The sequence below is a fragment of the Miscanthus floridulus genome, chromosome 2, assembly GCF_019320115.1.
Source record: "Miscanthus floridulus cultivar M001 chromosome 2, ASM1932011v1, whole genome shotgun sequence".
In the NCBI taxonomy this organism is placed as follows: domain Eukaryota; kingdom Viridiplantae; phylum Streptophyta; class Magnoliopsida; order Poales; family Poaceae; genus Miscanthus; species Miscanthus floridulus.
In genome coordinates this window covers 140,025,223-140,041,062 of record NC_089581.1, presented here as the reverse complement: position 1 = coordinate 140,041,062, position 15,840 = coordinate 140,025,223, and the positions used below count along the sequence as shown (strand labels likewise).

Sequence of the window (15,840 nt, the reverse complement as noted above, 5' to 3'; positions counted from 1 at the left end):
CTTGACATGAGGCTTAAGGAACAAGCAAAAGGAGGTTAAGGGAATTAGTACCCGGATTTAACAATGGTAGTCAACAACAATAATCATTTAAAGTAGTTAACTCCTAAGACAACAGGTCAAGTGTGTTGTCAAACACATTGACATTGAGTTATATGTTGTAAAGGAGAAAATCCAGAATTATTTTAAAAGCATTGAGCATATGAGTACCAAGCAAGTACTTGCGGATCCACTTACCAAAGGCTAACCACCCAGTGCGTTCAGAGAACACACAGTCAACATGGGTTTACGGGAAAGCCTATAATTTCTTGATACTGGGGGCCTAGTTGAGAATCTATTTCAAAACAGAGAGGTGCATTGTAGCTGTTTAATCTAGTGGCAACTGACCATGATGATGTGGCACGCTCGATGCACTGATCTCTGATGGAATGGAAAAAAGATAAAGTAAGTTGGGTTTAAGTAATAAGGTGAGATCAAGGAGGAGAATGTTAGGATGATCTCCACCAGTTGGCCCAACGGTCAATTGGCCCCTTGATCCACACCTTAATCGGGGGCGCTCAGCCGATTCTCCTAGCTGATGGGCCCCTGTCTTGCAGCGCCATAAAAGGACGGTGGGGGCTGGGGCACAAGACATGAGGTCACGGGTAGCCGCCAGCCCCACCCCGAAGTTCCTAACCCTAGACCGATCGAGAGGGGCGCTATGAGCGATGGAAAGCGTCATCGCCTTCGCCACAGCCACAGTACCCGCCTGCACAGCTTCCCCTACTACGACTCCGGTGGCCATGTCGCGGTGGCGCCGTGGCCGTGACTGCGTATGACGAGGTACATCACCAAGTCTCCCATCTAAGTCAAATTTATCCTCTGATCTCCGATCTAGAGGTCCTATTTTCTATCAGGGTGGCAGCCACCTCGGCTGGACCACGTTCGCCCACAGCGCAAACTACCAGAAGATCCCGCTGTGCACGGCGTCCATGGTGCCGCCGGAGCAGACGGAGAGCATGTGTGGCCGCCCGCTTGGGCTACAGTTCTACGCCATGACCGACGATCTCTACATCGCCGACGCGTACATGGGGCTCATGAAGGTCGGGCCCAGCGGCGGCGAGGCCCAGGTGCTGGCGACCCAGGTGGACGGTGCACCGTTCCACTTCGTTAACAGGCTCGACGTCGACCAGACCACCGGTGACGTGTACTTCACCGACAACAGCGCCACCTACCCGCGCAGGTTCAGCACCGAGATCATGATGAACGCCGACGCGACTGGGTGGCTGCTCAAGTACGATGCGCAGACGAAGCAGGTCACCGTGCTCAAGGCCGACCTGCCGTACCCCAACGGCGTGGCGGTCAGCAGCGACAGGACGCATGTGGTGGTGGCGCACACTGTGCCGTGCCATGCGTTCAGGTACTGGCTCAAGGGCCCCAAGGCCGGCCAGTATGAGCTCCTCGCAGACCTGCCTGGCTACCCCGACAACGTAAGGCGCGACGCCAGGGGCAGCTACTGGGTGCCGCTGAACCAGGAGAAGGCGTGTCTCGACATGACGGCGCCTCCAGCAAAGCATCTAGTTGGCGTCTGTCTCGGTGTAGACGGCATGGCGGTGGAGGAGCTGACGGCGGCCAAGGGTGTGACCCTGAGCGACGTTGCCGAGAAGGATGGACAGTTGTGGTTAGGATCGGTAGAATTGGAGTACGGGGGCCTAGTTTAGATTACTACACCGCTAAATTAGATTGTAGGGGCAATAATGCACCCTAGTTTTTTTTTGAAAGGAATACCCAGTATTAAGATTAGAAGGTACTACTAGCTTTAGTTAGACTGCACTCCATTTAAGTAAACGTCATCATTATTGTTATATTTGAAGCGGAGGGTATGCCTCTATCTTATGTACAAACTTGTTTAAAATTTTAGAGTATATATATATATATATATATATATATATATATATATATATATATATATATATATATATATATATATATAAATAATAATATATATAATAATAATAATAATAATAATAATAATAATAATAATATAAGCGGGAATTTCATGTGTTATCTGGGTTTATTTGCTTTTGTATTATGTCCAAGTTAATCCATAGCATAGACCATAGAGGACAATATTAACATAATCCAAATATTATATCTGCGGTGTGTCATGCATAATTGTGGATTGCTTGTAGACCTTGTTCGTAGCAACTCTTTCGCTATTGTTGCTCTACTATAAATAAATTTTTCATCGATGTTACCAAGAAATACACCTGAATATGCAATCTTACCAACAACCACACAAACTATTTTTAATAAAGTTTCAACAAAAGGTTGTAGTTGTTGGAGATCGGTCGTTAGTCCATGATATACTGTGTTATTGTTGAAAAAAAAACGAGATGAAATATGTATATTTTCTGTCAAACTGTTTTGGACGACTAGGGCCGGCTAACTAAACTAATTTGGAGATGCAACTAATTAGTCTGGAACATTTTTGGCTCTACTTTGTTGTAAATGGTTTCTAAGTAATACTCTCTTAATGCAATAATAGTTCTGAGAGAGAGAAAAAAAGCTTCTAGTAGTATACTATTTTCAGTTTGTCAATGTCGTCTTTTGGCTAGTTAGTCTTATCTCACTGATTTGAAGGAAAGTATAGAGATAACACTAGAATTGTTCTAAAAATATCTGATTTTGCAAAATGTACATCTTAAAAATGGCGCTGAAAATTAGAAATACGAACTCGAGACATGACGAAAATTTGCCGAAAAGCAGCTGCCAAACAGAAAGTGCAGAGCAATCAGTGTCACAGCACAGGTGCCAAACTACAACCGCGGAAGGCGGCTACGCGTATACGAAGGGCACGTTAAGGCCCAAATAAGTAGACGGGCCTAAACTCGACGCCTTCGACAATGAGCCCGCGCTTCGGGTACCACCCCACCTCGAAGCTCACCACCACCTCCTCCTCGCCCGCGACCGCGGTCTCCTGCTCGCCGTCGTCGCCGGGCGTGCGCAGCCGCCCCATCTCCATCTCCGACCACCCGTCCTCCCGCAGCCTCGGCGGCCTCGTCTCCTCGGCGCCGGTGCCGCGGGAGACGGCCCTGAACTTGCGCGCCTCGGCCTCGTCGGGATGGAGGCACACGGCGTGGCGCCGCGCCGCCCCCGCCCCCACGCGGCCGGAGCCGGAGGCCAGCGCCACCGTCGTCTCCTGGTCCGGGAAGCTCAGGCCGCGGTGCCCGTCCGCCAGGCCGTAGACCAGGTACGCGGCGTAGGAGGTTGCCAGCGTCAGCTCGGCGACCGGGAGCCGGCCGTAGATGTCCAACGATGTGCACTCGACCAGCTCGGCCACGTCCCGGAACCTGAAAAATTAAAGAAACGATATTATAATTTTTTTTTGGTCTGATAGCAGATGCAAAGAGGAGACGACACTGATGTCAACATCGTCGAGCGAACACGAGGAGAAAATTTGTACATATTGAATTGTTTTTACCAACAGCATCTTGAAATTTAACCAGCAGCTCAGGTGTACGGGACTATCGAGAGCTTAGTGCAAGACTACAAACTAGTAACCGTCCATCCTGGAAGTTGACCTGTGCAGACCCGTGCCGTGCGTGTCTACCACTTGTGTTATTGTAGCGCGGTAGTTGCGTTTGCCCGGCGTTGCCCGTAATTTCTACACGGTTTCAGTAATTTCTACATTGTTAGGCGACGTAGCCACATCAGCACTACGCGTGTACCTGCCGTACAATGACCTCATGGCAGTCGATGGAGGAGGGGACTCGCCCCTGCAGAGGATAATTTCTAGAGATGATTTTGGTTTGGTTTTATGCCTGTGTTCCTTATAGATCCTCCCAAAGAAACATGAAACATGCAACAGAGTCTGAATTGAATTTGGCTAGACATATATAGGGAGGAGATCAAGCGAGGGATGCTCCTGACTGGTGAGAAGGAAGGAAGAACCTGGAGAGCGGGTGGCGTCCATGTCCAGCTGAACTCGCCGTCGTCCCATGGCAGGCTCAGTGCCCTCGCTGACCGAATTTTTTACTTTTTGGCTTTTTTTCGAAAGTTTCTCTCAAATAGACCCCTGGCAGAAAGAATTTCAGAAATGGACCCTTGGCTCGGCGCCAGAGTGAGTGGCGCCGAGCTCGGCGCCACGGTGACTGGCGCCGAGCTCCGGGCCACGGGCAAACGGCCTGCAAGGTGCTCGGCGCCAGAGTGGATGGCGCCGAGCTCGGCGCCGTAGATCTTGGCGCCGAGCTCGGCGCCACTCACTCTGGCGCCGAGCTACCTGCATTTAACCCCCGCCCAGCCTTCTTCCCTGAGCGTTCTTCTTCTTCTTTCTCCTCGGGTTTTTTTCTCGCCACTTCATCCTACCTCATGAATCGACATATTGGACCTTGAAAACCTTGATTTGATCCGTAGATCTTCGAGAGCAAGGTATACTCGCTCACCTCCTTGTTTTTCTCGTATAGATTCGGTACATATTAGTCGGATTTTTAAACCTAAGAATCGTCATCACTTAGGGTTTCATTGTATCCCTCAATATATATATTATACAACCGTAGGTTCATTTCAAGGCGTGAAAAATGCTAGCAAACCAAGCCGCATGTAGTTATGTTATGGGTTTATTGTTGTGGATGAAATGAGAAACCCTAGGTTTAGGGTATAATGTTAACTGCTTTTGGTTCTTATAACGAAATTGATTGTATTGTAGTTATGGTTCTCATTGATATTTTGTTGTGATATTTTTATTTATGTTTGCTAAATTACATCCTATTTGTTAGATGCAAGAAATGTTTCGGGAGGAGTTTTGGCGAAAACGGGGTCGTCCTCGCGAATTATACCCCGACGCGTCTAGCAAAGATGCCCCTGTTCCCCCTGACCTTCCTGTCCCTAACTGTGATTGTGGTTTCCCGGCCCATGTTTTTCAATCGAAACATCCGGACACAGCCGCGTTGCTTCTACACATGTAATCGGTTTAATGTAAGAAATTATTTGTACTATCCTTTTTCTTTATTTGTTTAAGTATGGTACTAATATATTATTGGAATCTCGTTGTGTAGGACCATGAGAGGTGCTTTTTCTTTCAGTGGATCAATGGTGCAGAAAAGTTTGATCCTAGGTACCTCTTTTTCGGCGATTGGTTTAGAGGGAGACATCCACGTGAGCACTTCAAGCGGTGGGTTCCACCCCCCCCTAACCCTCCGGCAATGACGGCTAAGGAGAAGCACCTAGCCGCCGTTAGACGACTCGAGGAATCTCCTCTGTGCGATTGTGGAGATCGAGCTGTGATAAACCCTGAGAATACATTGGAGTTTGTGTGTCCAAACAAGCATGAAGTAAGTGCAAAGTGTATGTGTTAAAATCTTGAGCTATATGTGTTTATGTACTAATGTCTCATTATTTAGGTGTATTCAATGGCGAAGTGTCGTTTCAAGGAGTGATTGTATGGTCCTAAGAACCAATGGCCGGAAGAACCGCGGAGGGTTAAGGAAAAGAAGAAAGAACGTGTAATCTACAAAGCATCTCCTGTCGTGTGCGAATGTGGTGTAAAATCCAACTATGGCCTAGTCCCTTCGGAGCTTGGAATAGGTCATTATTACGGCCATATGATTGAGTATGATGAGGTTTGTTATAATTCTAGTAAACATGAAATCGTATTTTGTTTGTTTTCCTAAAACATATATGATATAATATTTGTTTTGAACAGAGTACTAGGAAATGCAGTTGGGAATGTTATGATGATCAAGCTAAGTTCTTGGATGAACTGAAGAAGAGGCAAGTAATTGCACGGAAGAGGGGATATGGACCTGACTACGTCAACCTATTCGTTAAACATCATAAAGAAAAGATGTGTGAGTTTGCTAGACAGCGCGGTATTTGTAACCCGATCGATGTTGGGCTTAACAAATAGGGATTGGAGAGGCGAACGGCGTTAGAGGAGGAGAGGGCAAGGAATGAGGCAAGGGAGGAGACAAGAGTACAGATGCAGGTCTTGGATGAGCATGTTGCTACATTATGTGCTAGTGAGTGCTTGAAAACCTTTTTTTGTTGCCTGGTTTTAAATGTAATATTATCGAGTTGCTAACTGATTGCATTTTATACATCAAGAGATTGGTTGCAGCGGAGAACATGCTATATAGGTGGCTCGTGCAAGATATGAGGAGAAGTTAGATGCCCATAGATCACGAGCTGGTCGCACCGTTCAATCATCGATTGTGCTGTGTGATGATGGAGACGAGGATGAGGACGACACTGGCAGACTGAGTGAGCTCATTGCTTTAGCAGAGGCGGGCATACAGGCGCAGGAGGCTGACGACGACACAGGCAGACTGAGCGAGCTCATCTCTCTAGCAGAGGCGGGCATTCAGGCGTAGGAGGCTAACGACGACACTGGCAGACTGAGCGAGCTCATCGCCCTAGCAGAGGCAGGCTTACAGGCAGAGGAGGATGACGACGCGTTCTTCACTCAGGCCGTAGCGGCCGCAGACGAAGTAGAGGCCGCTTACTACAAGCGACAGGCAGGTGAGAGCAACACAGTTGAGCCTAGCCGCAGCAACAGGGTTGTAGTAGAGGACTGGTACTCGGATGATGAGTTGCTTACTCAGTACGTTTCAGATTGAGGATTTGGAAGTGCATTTGCCCCTTTGTCTACTGTCGGCACTTAGTTATACTATTAATATGTTGTGTAATATGACATAGTATCTAACTTTTCATTATGTGGTTGTTTTCATTATCAATGGTCTTAATATTCCGCTTAATGATATAGACTTATTTCTATTTGAACACGTGCTGTAAAAAACAGTTAACGACATACGATATTATAGAAATCAACACACGAAACACATTAAATGGTATGTGACTACAGGTACCAAACCTAGGTACATAGTTTTCTTTGACTAAACCTAACATGCCTTAGGTAATTAAACCATGCCTTCGGTAATTAAACCTAACATGCCTTAGATAATTAAACCTGGGATTCTCCACAAGAAAAACATAAACTCATCCTAGTAGTGTGGCCACATAGCAAATTGTGTTGCACCTTCTCCATAGTAGCCTTCCGTTGTTGGTGGTGGTGGTGGCGGGGGTGATGGGGGAGACCCCTTTTTCTTGTGGTTAGGGCAGGTGCAATATGGATCATTGCAGAGTGCCTCCTGTGAATCGGCACCATTGTTGTTGTCGTCCTGTTCGTCATCCTTGTAACCGCTGCTAACTTCCCTTTCTAGATCGAAGATACGGTCTTGTAGGTAGTAGATGTACTCCGCATGCGGATAAATAGGTCGAGGATCGACCCACCTACTGAACCCACAGTTTTCTTCTGTCAAGGAAGACTACAAAAAGTATGTCGTGTAAGTGATATACAAGACAAACATATTGAAGAAACAAATAGTAAAAGAAATTACCCATGCTCGCGGGCATTTGAAGAAACGACGACCTCTATCTATTCCCTCGGTGAACATCTGCACTAGGCAGTCCTCACCATGCATGCATTTTGGCCACTCTTCTTTCCTTTCATCGTATCCTGTCAGTGGTGCCTCTTTGGTGAAATCACTTTTGCTCTCAACTGGGAACCTCTCATAAAGAGCTTCCTCAAAGAAATCGGGACCAAGAGGACCCTCCCACCCCCAGGTAGTTTTCTTCCCCTTTCCTCTCCCTCTGGACGACCCTCCAGACATTGGTACTACAACGAAAGCAAATGCTGAGGAGTGTTCTTCTTCCTTATTATTTGTGTGAATGAGAGGGAGTGAGTGGTTATTTATAGGTCAAGAGGAGGAATGGAGGCCTGTCAATGTGCCATGTCAGCGATCCGTGTGCCGCTTTACCTCAGCCCTTGGATCAAACAGTCATAAGATGGATGGTGGAGATAGAGTTTAGTTGTGCTTCCTTGCATGTTGTCCTTGCAGCTGAGAGGTCTATATCAGTGATGTGATAATTCGATGATGTCCGTGTATCTGAAAAGTCTATATTTATTCTCTGTAAAGCATAGATTCTCTGAAATGCATAGATTCTTGTACACAGCGTATGTACAAATATTCCTGGATTATAAACGTAATAAATTTATAGTTAATCTGTGTACTACATTTGTGTCTTTGTATAAGTATAATATGATTAAAGATTCACGCAAAAAATTCACAAGATACGGTCTTGTATTAGAAGCATCCACAGTTACAAACAGAGACATCAATATATATTCTAAACATTTACTCATCCAACAAGCATAATGCAACCACAACGAATATCACAACTAACATAATATGTCATGCAAAGTACAAATAGTCCACAATATTCATACGGTCCCAAATAATTAAAGATAAGTAAATACAATAGTTCATAGTAACATCTACCACGTCCCTCACTGTCTCCTACTCTTGCCCCTACCCTTGTGACCCAGAGCGCTGGTGCCTGGAGTGTAAGGGTCACGGGGACGGCGTCGCCTAGTGCCTAGAGGCGGTGTAGGATAAGTCGATGGAGCGTCATGGAGCTGAGAGGGCCCAAGCTCATCGTGCCTCTTGTCCATGTCATCATCGTCGTCGGCCTCCTCGTCCTCCTCCTCGTCCCCTGTAGCTGCTTGACTAGAGGAACCCAAGGCTCCTCTTCCTGCGGAAGGATCGTACACGTCATGCGTCATGTTTGTCCTGCAACCACAACGACCAGCCGCACGGTGTAGACGACGTGACAGCCTCTGTTGTACAAAACAATGTTAAGTGAAAGAATATAACGTATTAATGATTTGTTTGAAAGAATATTTGTAATCTTACATCTAGGAAGCCAAGTATGTAGTCATCATTGACTCTAGGCCGAACGTGCTCGATCTCTTCAACTAAGCTTCTCAGTGTATTGCCCTGCAATAATGTTTTCAATATTAAGACTTCTGAACACCTAATGTATTACAAGGGTTATATATTTAGTTTTGTTTTCTTTTGTACAAGAATGTAACTTATTACAAGGGTTATACAGCACGAAGGTTGCAATAACTACAATAGATAACTCCTAACGTCGGTCCAAGAACACCTAATATATTGTTATGTAACTAAACATAACAAAATAAGTCGATTGGCTTACCACTCTGTCCAAGATCGGTCCTGCCTCCACCTGCCTTCCTGCACGAGTGGACCGGTCGTACGTCGTGTCCTCATCGTCGGAGGACTCGATGTCGGCGTAGTCAGTTTCGGTCCACTGTAGTCTGAGCCTGCACCTTGTCGAACGCTGGTACCAAGCTTGGTACCGCCTGAACTCACGGTTCGTGTGCGGCTCGTTGTTGTCATCCAGGTTGTCGTGCATCTCCTCTCATTCCTCAATGTAGGACTGGTGGTGCCTCTCCCAGTCAAAAATCTTCTTGTTCCTCTGACGATCCAACCTGCACGTATGTCATCGTTACATTAATCCACGTACGTGGCACCATATTATAATAAATGGACCATCATCATGACTCATTTGAAATATCAAAACACTTACTTGTGTAAGTCAACGCTAGTCGAGAACATAGGCATAGGCCAAAGCTATCTCACTCCAAATTGGCGTGCAACCCTATCTGGCAGGTGGTACTCGATAGCATAGAAGCAGATTAGAGGACACCTCATCCTATAGAAGTAGTCGTCGGCCCCACATATGGTGCTCAGCTGAAAAAGTAGTGCGTCCTCTCCACCATATGGCTCCCACTCTACCTACATCATGTTCAAATAAGATGTTAGATGGTATACTAATCCTTTTAATAGGTGCATGGAAAATAAAATTTACTTACACTAGACGCCATCAGCGAATCTAGCTCGTTCGTGTACTGAATGTACGCCCGGTCTATCCTCGTGTGCAAAACCCTAACCTGGTCCCAAAGGTACGCCCACGTCGGCTGGCGACTTGGAGGCTGACCTTGGAACCACTCATGATGAGCCAGTACCTCTGGACGACCAACTGGAAAATGAGCCCACATCCACAGCTGTAACAGGTACATGCATCCACCAAGTGATGGGTTCGCCGTAGACCGACGACACCCCTCGCATAGCTGCCGGTATAGAAAACACAAGACTGCAGAGCCCCAGCTGTACTGACCCGCCTGGTCCCAGTTACTGAGGCAGTGGATCCACATCTAGGATGCATTGTCACCCGTCGCGTCTAGAAAGAGAACACAAGCAAAAAGGTGTAGGATCCACGCCCGGCAGTAGTACACAACCGTCTCCTCATCTGCCTCCTCGGGGCACTGTGCGAACTCTGTATATAGCCATGAGATGGGAACTCCAGAAGTGCGAGCCCCTTGCTCGCCAAGCTCACGCCCAAGGAAGGCCTCCACTCGTGCTCTCCATCCCTCTGACCTGCACTGCCCGGTGACTGGGTTCCCATGAATCCTTAGGCCTAGCATCTTCTAACAGTCCTGAAGTGAGACTGTCATCTCTCCGAAAGGTAGGTGGAAGCTGTGAGTCTCCGGCCGCCACCTATATTTAAGACCAAGGAAGATTACTTGTCAAACAGTCAATCGCATTAACAAATGGCCATTAATGGAAATAATGATTCACTTTAATACCTGTCTACCAACGCAGTTATCGCCGCTGAGTTGAACTTGGGCAACCCACGACGAACCTGAAAGGAGATGACATCTAGGCCAGCTCTTTGCAGGAAAGGAGTATACCTATCGTCGTACCGAATGTCCAAGAACCCACTATGGGTCCTAGAACGAAGGTGCGGAAGGTCCTGCATCGAAGATAACATAGTAACATGTTACTTCACGAACACATGTACGAATAAAACTTATAGATTATTACCTGCCCCAGCGCAACGAGACGTCCTCTGTGGGTCTCCTCGTACGTCGGGTCGAGCAGGTGGAATTGCTCCATCCTACAAAAAAAGTGAATGAATTAGAATTGCAATGTATAATGAAACATGAACTTATAAATGTATACATAATTGACACAAATACAAGCATAAATTGAGACATGCATAATTAAATATATGATACGACAAAATATAAAATAATACTATAAACCAATAGTCCTACCTCACTAATCTGCCAATGGCAACTTCGTGAGTTGTGGCCAAGTCTACCGCACTTGCCGCACTCGTACTGCTCGGGATCAGTAACAAATGGAGTTCCTCTCCCACGCCTAGTTCTTTCGGGTATCTGATCCATAACCATCCTATGTCTCGTCCTCTGCCTTGATCCACGCTTGTTCCAACGGTAAGCTGGATCCGCAATGTACTTCGGGCCATCATAAGGAGGCCACTCTCCAGGGTCCCAGAAAGGCACAAAGCGAGGGCTCCATGTGTTCACAAGCGTGTTGACACTGAACTCGTGAGGTATCCTCCTCTCGATATTATAGTTGCGATGCCTAGCTGCTGCCACCAAATGCGAACATACAAAGTGGTATTGCCTTGGTTTACCACAAGTGCACTTGAAATCTTGGAGGACAACCACATGTATCCTCGACTCTCGGACCTCGCCATTGGATGTTGTACCGCCCCTATGCTCGACCTGATAAGTCCCTGTGGCATGGTCAAAGCATGCAACCTCATGTGTGCCAGCTCTTTCTCTTGCCTTCTCTAGGTGTGCCTTTGGTTTCAGAGCCCATATCTCTCCATCACTACTCAACTGCAATGCATGGGCGTGTCTATCGTTGAACCAGGCAACAAGCTTATAGAAGGTGAATTGAACAATTGCATTCACGGGCATACCATGTATCCCCAATAGCAATTTATTGAATGACTCTGCCATGTTGCTGCATTGAAACTCGTACCTCCAGCCACCATCGTCATGAGCTCTCGTCCATTTCTCCAAATCCCTCATCAAACCCGTGAGCCATTGTCTACCTTCTGCATTTGATGCGGTTCTGACCTGCTCCAACTTTTTCCTAAAGTACTTGTCCTCAAGCTGTCGAGCAGCCTCCTGCAATAGATCAAAGTTTTTCTTAACACTGTCCTTCCGTAGGAGATTCTCAGCAAGGTGTCGAGTACACCAATGATGGTGCAAAGGTGCATACCCCTCTAACTGCTCTCGCACGGCATTAAGTATGCCCTGATGCCTATCAGATATGACGCCAACCTCCCTGCCAGGGCCAACCATATGTATCCAGACTAGCCTCAAGAACCATCCACAACTGTCATTGTTCTCCTTCTCAACCAAAGCAAATGCCAAAGGAACCAACTTGTTGTTCGCATCACAGGATATGGCTATAAGAAGTGTGCCCTGGTATTTGCCAATCAAGAACATACCATCAATGGAGAAGACAGGATGACAATGCCTAAAGGCCTCGACACACTGAGGAAAGCACCAGAAGGCACGGAAAAATATCTGCCTCCCATCCTTCCATGCATTAGGTTTTGGGATGTACTCATAATGCATGCCTGGATTCACCGCTTTGATTGCATTGAAAAGAACTGGCAGCTGCTCATACCCATCCTCCCAGTCCCCATATATCATGTTCCACGCTCACTGCTTAGCCCTCCATGCTTTACCATAAGTTATCACATATCCTCCATACAACGCCTCAACGGTCCTAATAATTGTTCTCACCTTCATGTTGGGTTCTCCCTGCAAAATTCCCATCAACCGCTTGGCAATTAGGGTAGATGTCAACTGCCAATGCCTCAGTGTCAGCTCATGGTCAGCACAATTGTGTGGCCCAACTACTTTTGTGATCTTCCATTTTCCGGTCACCTGTTGCTTCCTTGCACAAATCCTCCATGGGCAGCGTTCCTTATCACACACAACTGTGTAACGACGCTCCACATATGAATGCAATACCCTGTAAGGCCTCTTTCGTATTACTGCAAAAGCCTGCAACCACCTCTTCAAAGCAGGGAGGTCATTGAACACCCTCCCCTCCTCAATTACCATGTTAGGACCGGCCTCAGGAGCTTCTAGGAGCTCATCATCACGTCCTTCTGCAAACGCCAGATCAGAATGAGCAAGATCACTAAACTCATGAACTCTAGGATCACGGCGGTCGGGAAAGATACGTCTCATCATCTCAACATCACTCTCCATTAGCTCTCCAACAGGATGATCATCATCAGAATCAAGAGCCCTAGCCATCTCATATGGCTCCAAATCATTCATAATTTCAACATTATTGGAGCCACGAAATCCATCTGAAAAGTGCACTTGCGCAGCAACATGGGGCACATCGATATTCTCAGGAATGTCTCCTGCAACGTCATTACAGAAATGAGGAAAGAATGAAAAAAATACCATGATTCTGATGAGCTCCCAAAAACCATGAGGTTAAGACACTTACTCGGATGATTCTATGTCAAAGGGATCTCATAAGGAGGATCTGCCACGAAAACATGAGTATGACAACCATCTTTAAATAACGCATTGAGGGCAGATTGAGCATCAGGAACCGTAGGCGCAATCTGCACATGCAGGTAAGGTTTCGGAATGGGAGGGTCGATGTGTGCTGGATGATCCATTGCTGGGGTAAACCCATGAGGGATTGGATCAACTAACACCCGACGAACAACCACGTCCAAACATTGTAGCTGGCTCTTCATAGCCGATCTCACATAATTGTCCCACTGATCCGCACAACCAATTGAGATCATTCGCCTGAAGATGTTCGGAGGACAACCTAGGTGCAGTACACTATCAACTGCAATGTCATCATCTCCAAAGCAATGCAGCTCCTCCCGAGCCCTTGCAACCATATCACTAAATGAAGGCCTATCATTGAATAGCACAGGCACGCTTTGCATGTCAAGAAACTCAACATATCCATAACGATCGCTTTCAACCGTGCCTCCATAATATATGGTCACTAGGTTGTCCATCTATTTAAAAAACGTAACGAAACACATGTCCTTTAGTCCAAATTATACGATAGATAGTACCTAACAAGTACTTTCTAACTACAAACTAAGTAATCATGATAATAACTACGTATATATTTATAGTGTACTCACTAAATAGTAAGATCATATGTAGGTAACTACAAATATAACTACATATCTAAGTAGCTATCTAACTATATCTATTTATCAATGTATCTATGTTTCTATCTATATATATATATATATAACCATATCACTAACAAAGTCATCACAATATAACTAGTCAATAACATACACCAACTAAATAGGTACATTGCATATTCATATTTTATACCTTTTCGGGTCGACGGACGATGGGCGTAAGTCGAGGCGAATATCCGAGACTGCGGCGGCCAACGACAGAGGTGGCGTGCGGCGGTTGCGGGGTGGCCGGCGCTCCGCGCTGCGAGACCGGCTCAACGGCCGCGGGAGGCGGGGCGAGGCGAGGACAGCGGTGGACGTCGGCAAGGCGGGGCGAGACCGAGGCCGGCGGTGGAGACAAAGGCTACGACGACGGTGGAGGGCGTGGCGGCTCGGCGCTACAGCCAACCAACGGCCAACAGCGCGAGGGCACGGCGACGCGGTGCGGGCTCGGGCGAGGGAGCGGAGGCAGCGGCGCAGGCTCGGCCGCCGGAGCAGCAGCGGCTCGGACGGGCCCGGCGCGGCGGGCACGGCACGCGGCGCGGGTAGGGGCGCGCGGGCGCGGGCGCGGGCAGGCGCGCGCGGCGAGGCGGGCGCGGGCAGGCGCGCGCGGCGAGGCGGGCGCGCGCGGGCGGGTGCCGCGGCGTGGCGCGCGCGGCGTGGGGTGGGCACGGGCGGGCGCGGGCGACGTCGGGCGCGGGCGGGCGTGGGCGCGGCGGGGGCTGGCTAGGGCAACGAGATGGGGAAGAAGGCCGGGTAGATATTTAGGCCGAGCTCGGCGCCAGAGTGAGTGGCGCCGAGCTCGGCGCCAAGATCTACGGCGCCGAGCCCCTTGCAGGCCGTTTGCCCGTGGCCAGGAGCTCGGCGCCAGTCACCGTGGCGCCGAGCTCGGCGCCACTCACTCTGGCACCGAGCCAAGGGTCCATTTCTGGAATTCTTTCCGCTAGGAGTCTATTTGAGAGAAACTTTCAAAAAAAAAAAAAAAAGCCAAAAAGTAAAAAATTCAGCCTCGCTGACAGCAGGTAGCACTTGGCGCCGCTCGCCTTGTCCAGCCACATCCTCTGCACACGCACAACGTCGATTGGGCAACCCGCCACACGACATCATCATATCCATCCAGTTCAGCACGTGTGAATTGTGATCGATTAACCATGGGAATGAAGTGAACGGAAGCTGCAAGCGGCGGTGCCGGTGCGGCCTTTCATTTGTATGAGATGATGATTACCATGGCGTTGCCTTGGCCGTCGACGAGCACAGCACCGGTGTCGCAGAGGCGGAGGTAGGCGTCCTTGCTGGTCGTCGACTTGTTGGTCGCCACTGCCGGTCCCTGCGGGAGGAAGCGGCGCCAGACGTGGTCGGAGTCCGCGGCGGCGCGGAAGGCCGGGGACACCGTGGCGCAGCGGCAGGCGTCACGCGGAGAGGTGAGCGCGATGGCGTGCGCCAGGCAGACCTCCGGGAGGTCTCCCACCTTGGTCACCTCCTGACGATTTCCGGCCATCGCCGATTCGCCGCCGTATGGCTATTTGCTTCCTGCTTTGCCGTATGGCCGTATATATGCTTGCTGCTTTGTGCCGTGGTGACTGAAATGACCAAGCATGTGTAACTAATATACGCCTGCTGATCGATCTCAGGGCACTGTCACTGTATGAGGTTGATGTCACTGTGCTTGCGAGCTAGAAAACGAATTCCGTTGCACCTCGTGCGCTGCTAGGCGCACACAATCTGGAAACACGTTGCATAATAAATGAATAAAACTTGGAAAAAGGAAAGGAAAAGAAAAAAGTAAAGCCTTCCGTCCGAAGCTTGTTCGCTCGTGCCACAAAGACCAAATGCGGTGACCGTACCGCAGACTGTTAGCAACCCCGAATGGATTACTCACAGATAACTCGATTCAAGTAGCAGGGTATAAGACCTCAGGGAAGAGGGAGGTCG

At 48.2% G+C, this 15,840-nt stretch overlaps 1 protein-coding gene and 1 pseudogene across 1 annotated transcript; one reads left to right on the top strand and one right to left on the bottom strand.

Annotated features, from left to right (window-relative positions):
- The window catches only part of LOC136539871 (protein STRICTOSIDINE SYNTHASE-LIKE 10-like), a 29,901-nt pseudogene extending 28,204 nt beyond the window's left edge, over nucleotides 1-1,697 (top strand).
- A 1,139-nt stretch (nucleotides 1,698-2,836) lies between these two features.
- LOC136537164 (putative F-box protein PP2-B12) lies at nucleotides 2,837-15,533 on the bottom strand. The gene is made up of 4 exons (XM_066529222.1): nucleotides 15,134-15,533; nucleotides 14,917-14,969; nucleotides 3,931-3,994; nucleotides 2,837-3,331 (listed from the first exon to the last, which is right to left on the bottom strand). Exons 1-4 carry the CDS (start codon nucleotides 15,404-15,406, stop codon nucleotides 2,837-2,839), a joined length of 885 nt encoding a protein of 294 aa, XP_066385319.1. The 5' UTR covers nucleotides 15,407-15,533.
- Nucleotides 15,534-15,840: the final 307 nt, after the last annotated feature.

What these genes read in the sequence shown, in the direction of transcription:
- LOC136537164 (XM_066529222.1), bottom strand. Translation starts at nt 15,406, where the DNA reads ATGGCCGGAAATCGTCAGGAGGTGACCAAGGTGGGAGACCTCCCGGAG. An exon ending in TGCTACCTGCTGTCAGCGAG is followed by an intron (nt 3,995 to 14,916) that starts GCTGAATTTTTT and finishes TCGGTCAGCGAG; the next exon opens with GGCACTGAGCCTGCCATGGG. An exon ending in GGACGCCACCCGCTCTCCAG is followed by an intron (nt 3,332 to 3,930) that starts GTTCTTCCTTCC and finishes CTTTAATTTTTC; the next exon opens with AGGTTCCGGGACGTGGCCGA.